General features: G+C 48.6%; 1 protein-coding gene across 1 annotated transcript; it reads left to right on the top strand.

Annotated features, from left to right (window-relative positions):
• Positions 1 to 2,335: 2,335 nt before the first annotated feature.
• LOC126868804 (uncharacterized) lies at positions 2,336 to 5,621 on the top strand. The gene is made up of 3 exons (XM_050624700.1): positions 2,336 to 2,471; positions 3,441 to 5,533; positions 5,616 to 5,621. Exons 1-3 carry the CDS (start codon positions 2,336 to 2,338, stop codon positions 5,619 to 5,621), a joined length of 2,235 nt encoding a protein of 744 aa, XP_050480657.1.
• Positions 5,622 to 6,352: the final 731 nt, after the last annotated feature.

Here is a 6,352-nt window from a genome sequence, read left to right as displayed (position 1 = left end):
CGCGGCACTATAATGTCGCAGACGGATCGTCGCGGCTGCCCGGCAAAACAAACATTGTAGTGGCAAGCGCATGGTTCATTAAGCAGGGCGACCTCCAGAAACGTCGATTCGTGGCCGTTATTTTATCTGGCGTAAAAGAATGTGGCGTGATCCGAAGGTAGTGGGGGTCGCCTTCCAGAAAAAATCAGAACGTTTCGAGAAGCCAAACAGTCAACACACATCTTATATCGCGCATTACGTAGTCACATTTTCTTTTTGTTGTTCCATTTATATCTTTCTAGTTAATAAGTTGTTGCAATAAACATTAATTTAGTTGTGTTAATTTTGTGAAATTTCATTAAACTACCCTTATTATCATAATCGAAATAAGGGAATCGATCAGTTCGTGGCGTCGATTGTTTAATCGTAACGAGAACTTACAACTCTCGTTGACGTGATATCTCGCGATCGCGTCTCTCCGCGAATGATCGAAACATTTTGGTCCTTCGAGCCGGATCACGTGCCAGTGAAGAGTGCACTTACCAGTGACCACACAGTGCCACGTGACTTTATCAAAACCAGCAGCGGAAGCAGGAGCATCCACTACAGCGAAACCAGTGACGTCAGGCGCGTCATCTTCGAAGAAGCACATCCCATTGGCAAGGGAACGCAACCACGCAGCCTTCCGTCGCAGCTGGACAATCATCAACGCAACGAATTTCACAACTTAACATACACGCGACCTCACGCCGCACGACAGTAAGGTAAGCTCGTTCCTTATTTCGACTATCTCCTATCCTCGGCAACGATGACGAGCGAAGACCAACTCATCTCCCTGCGTCGAAGACGAGGCTACTGTAGCGGCCGATTCACATATTTATCGAATCGACTGGACGAGTACGAGCAATCTGAGAGTCAGCAAAATTCCTTATTAAAGAATTACGAGAAACAACTGACCGAAGTTGCGAGTCAATTCGAAGCGATTCAACTCGAATTAGAAGTATTGGACGAGGGGGAACAAGCGCGCGGCTTCGAAATAAGGGATCAGTACGTCGCGGTAGACACAAGGCTACAAAATCTTCTGAGGAACGCGCAAACAGCTTCGCCGTCGACATCCATAAACCCTCCAACCTGTGCATCATCCGCAAGTTCAAATCCGATATCCATTAAATTACCAGATCTTCGGCTCCCTACCTTTGACGGAAGCTTAGAAAAATGGAACACGTTTTATGATACTTTTTCCTCCACTATCGATAAAAATCCTAGTCTCACTGACATACAGAAATTCCATTACCTGCAGTCCGCCCTGCAAGGAGAAGCAGCCGATTGTTTAAACGCGTTACCCCTTAGTAATGTAAACTACAGTCAGGCTATAGCCGTTCTCAAGGAAAGTTTCGAATGTCCACGATACACAGCTTTCAGTCACTGCATGGCAATAATTGATTATCCAAGGATAACCAAGGAGTCTCCAACGGAATTAAGGCGCTTAGTCCACACATTTAAACAACATATATATGCATTGAACAAATTAGGAGAGTCCTACCCCGATACGAGTGCTATGCTCAACAGCCTCATCCTCTCGAAAATACCACTAAGTATCCAAAAGCAATGGGAAATGACGCTGCCCAATAACGAGGTACCTCCGTACATTCATTTATTAAACTTCCTAGAGAGATTAGCACGAAGCTCTAGACCGATCACCACGGTCAAACAAACAAGAGAATCACCGGAACAAACTACTCCGGTCCGTCAACGCGCATCACGAGGGCATGCACTTACGGCGACACAGGTTACTCCAACATGCCCCACCTGTCAAGGACCACACCCCATTTGGAGATGTGACACCTTCAAAACCAAATCCCTTCGCGAACGCATTCGGGAGGTCAAAAGAGCATCACTATGCCTCAACTGCCTCGGGAAAGGGCACACAACGAAGCATTGTTTCGCAGGATCATGTCGCATATGTGGAGAACGACATCATACAATGCTGCATAGGACAAAACGCCATTCAGGGTCTCGTTCCAGCACGTCCAGCCCGAAATCTTCCCCATTAAATAGCCGATCCACAACACCTTCCTTGCCACCTTGCGTATCACCCACTCGCCGCAAAAAGCACGCAACAGACCACAGATCGGAAACACCACGAACAGCCGCGTCTCCAAGTCCACCGCCCAGTGACAGACGAACACACAACCAATGACGCCGACGATCGACGACTCCGTTGACGACCGAAAATACCAGACCAATAGCATCCGAATTACTGTCCAATGATCTAGTCATCACAGCGCAGATTAATATTTTGAATGATAAACAGCAACCAATCCGTTGTCGAGCGTTGCTCGACACCGGATCCAGTATGAACTTCATTACCGAGGAATTAGCAAAATCGTTAAAGATAAGGCAAAACAAATGTTCGGTCCCGATCGGAGCTCTAGACACCTTGACAACGACCTCTAAGCGACACATCACGACCACGATCACTTCCACTGACGGTACATACACGCGGACATTAACGTTCCTTATCATTCCAACCATATCAACCTTAATTCCCAGCGAACCCATCGATCGTTCGACACTTGAGATACCAAAAAATCTCAAATTGGCCGATCCACGATTTCATTTACCAGCTCCGATAGATGTACTACTAAGCTCAGGTTCAACACTCGCGTCGATGTGTGTGGGACAAGTCAACCTCACGCAGCCAGACGAGCCTGGACTGCGTCTGCAAAAGACGCGATTCGGATGGGTAATCGGGGGGAGTCCAACTTCCCAAACCGCTACAAACATATTTCACACATCCACGACGACTTTACAAGCAGACCTCGCGCGGTTTTGGGAAATCGATGAAGGACCCTCAATTAAACATATCTCAGAGGCAGATCGACGATGCGAAGAACACTTCCAAGCCCACACCCGACGCACCAGCGAAGGACGATACATCGTCGCTCTACCTTTCAACGATCAGCTTCAGTCACTCGGATCCTCTAAAACGCTGGCGAGTAAACGACTCGCCTCACTCAATCGCCGATTCCACCACGACAAGCGCTTCGAATCAGAATATCGAACGGTAATACAGGAATACCTGGCGTTGGGACACATGACGAAGGTCAATGACAACCACTCCGACGACAACGGATACTATTTACCCCATCATGGCGTGACCAAAGCATCGAGCCAAACCACCAAACTCCGTGTAGTTTTCGACGGATCGGCACCAAGCACTACCGGAACCTCCTTAAACGATACACTTCACACAGGACCCAAGTTACAGGAAGATTTATTTTATATATTAATTAGATTCCGCTCTCATCAATACGTACTCACCGGCGACATCGAGAAAATGTATCGGCAATTCCTCGTACGACCAGAGGATCGGAAATATCAAAGGATATTATGGCGCAGCGCGAGTGGAGAAACAGAAACATATGAGCTTAGCACTGTAACGTTCGGTTTATCCGCAGCCCCGTATCTAGCTATTCGGTGCCTCAAGCAACTGGCAGAGGACGAAGGACATCGATTTCCACGTGCAGCACAGGTACTGCAGCGGGATTTCTACGTCGACGACGCTCTCACCGGAGCTGAAACGAAGGACGAAGCCCTCACGCTCAGAACAGAACTCACCAATTTACTTCAACTGGCCGGCTTAAACATACGAAAATGGGCGTCAAACGATAAGGACTTATTACACGGACTTTCCTTAGAAGAAACAAATCACCAACATTTTTTGGGCGACTCGCAAACCTTGAAGACGCTGGGAGTGTTTTGGAATTCATCCGACGACTCTATTCTTTACTCGGTCGAAGTCAAACCCACGCCCTCTCGAGTCACGAAACGAATCATCAGCTCGGAGATTGCAAAAATTTACGATCCGCTCGGTCTGCTCGCACCGGTGATTGTTCGGGCCAAGATGCTACTTCAACGAATATGGTCGTCGAAAATCGATTGGGATGAATCACTTCCGATCGAGTTACATACAGAGTGGGAAAGGTACTATGCCCAATTACCCTTATTAAACAACGTCAGGTTCCCACGCAAGGCAATAATCGAGTCCGCAATGGAAATTGAACTGCATGGTTTCTGCGATGCCAGCGAAAAGGCTTACGGAGCCTGTGTTTATCTTCGAACCCTTAACACCAACGGCCGTGTTTGGACCCAACTTTTAACCGCAAAATCGAAAGTCGCCCCACTCAAGTGCCAGACCATTCCTCGGCTCGAGCTGAGCGGAGCACTCCTTCTTACGTCCCTGATGTCGACAGTACAACAAGCCCTATCACACAAAATTACTCGAACTATCTATTGGACCGATTCCACTATCGTCCTCCATTGGCTCAATACATCACCTCACACCCTTAAAACATTCGTCGCTAACAGAGTCTCCGAAATTCAAACAAAAACCAGCATCCGCGATTGGCGCCACGTTCCTACCGACGACAACCCCGCGGACTTAATATCACGCGGCCAAACACCCGAAGAGTTTCTGCGCCCAACCATCTGGCAGCACGGTCCTGCATGGCTCTACCAGTCGGAAGGCTATTGGCCGACATGGGCGCTAACACCGCAAATTGAAGTACCGGAGCAGAAGGGGGCGATTTGTCTGTCCGCAAACCCCGCCGATTACAGTTTGTTGCAAAGGTATTCATCCTGGCCCAAGTTGATACGAATCATAGCTCGTTGCCTCCGTTGGAAACAGAAAAGGAACCGAGCGGCACCCCTAACCGTTACGGAATTACGCATAACGCACAATAAACTGATAAAATTGTTGCAAAACATCCATTTCTCCGAGGAAATTCGTACACTCCAAAAAGATCGGAACGCGGCGATAAAGGGTAAGCTCACGCGACTCAATCCGTTCATAGACAAGGAAGGAATATTGCGAGTCGGGGGTCGACTCAGTCATTCGTCGATGACCTTCGCCCAGAAACATCCCATAGTATTACCTAAGTCATCCGTTACAACACGCATCATAGACCACGAGCACAAGATCCACATGCATTCCGGAACGCAGGCTACGTTATACGCAGTAAGACAAAGATACTGGCCCGTTGACGGTCGAAGTCAAGTATGGCGGGCGATCAAAGGCTGCGTCCGCTGCTGCCGCGCTCAACCACCGCCGGTAGAATACGTGATGGGTAATCTGCCGGAGGCGCGAGTAACGGAATCTCGCCCATTTACAAACGTCGGCGTCGATTACTGCGGGCCGTTCCACATCAAGGAAAAACGAGATCGTAACCGTCGTCAGATAAAAGTATACGTAGCCATTTTCGTATGCCTAGCAATTAAAGCGGTACACATCGAGCTCGTTGACGATCTCACTAGCGAAGCCTTCATCGCCGCTCTTCGCCGATTTATCGCTCGACGAGGGTATTGCTCCACCATCCATTCTGATAACGGCACCAACTTCAGAGGAGCAAGCAACGAACTACGAGAGCTTCACGATTTATTACAATCGGACGATCACAAGGAAAAAGTGACCGCATTTTTAGCCGACAAACAAATCGAATGGCACTTCATTCCCCCTCATTCGCCGCATTTCGGTGGGCTATGGGAAGCAGCGGTGAAGTCATTTAAACGCCACCTCAGGCGTGTAGCCGGCAACGAGTTACTCACCTCTGAACAATTGAATACTCTTATCATAGAAATAGAAGCAGTCCTCAATTCCCGCCCGCTAACTCCTATCTCCACCGATCCAAATGATCTCCTAGTCCTCACTCCCGGACATTTTCTCATTGGCGATTCACTAATGTGCTTACGTGATCGAGATTTCAGAGACATTCCATCGAACCGACTCTCCAGATGGCAGCATATCCAACAGCTTAAACAGCATTTTTGGAACCGCTGGCATAAGGAATATTTGAACGAGCTAACCAACCGCAATAAGTGGAGCAAGGGTGGACACGGCATCCAAAAAGGCACAATCGTCATCCTCAGAGAGGACAACGTTCCCTCCATGCATTGGCCTCTGGGCCGAGTTATCAAGGTTCATCCAGGCGCCGATGGTGTCATCCGGACAGCTACAGTTCAGACGGCAAAGAGCGTTTTGGATCGGGCCGTCAAAAGGCTTGTCCCACTGCCAATTCAACCCGATCTCGAGAAACCCGAACAACTAGCCACCGAGACGAACTAAGATGGGAACTTCAATCACATCTCGCTAATTTGATCGGTACCCTCTCAACGGGGGGAGGATGTTACGCCATGCGGCTTGCCATAGATTATATTCTTAACTGTCGGTCGCGGCACTATAATGTCGCAGACGGATCGTCGCGGCTGCCCGGCAAAACAAACATTGTAGTGGCAAGCGCATGGTTCATTAAGCAGGGCGACCTCCAGAAACGTCGATTCGTGGCCGTTATTTTATCTGGCGTAAAAGAATGTG

This window comes from Bombus huntii, chromosome 1 (assembly GCF_024542735.1).
Source record: "Bombus huntii isolate Logan2020A chromosome 1, iyBomHunt1.1, whole genome shotgun sequence".
Taxonomy (NCBI): Eukaryota; Metazoa; Arthropoda; class Insecta; order Hymenoptera; family Apidae; genus Bombus; species Bombus huntii.
This window is presented reverse-complemented; position numbering and strand designations above follow the sequence as displayed.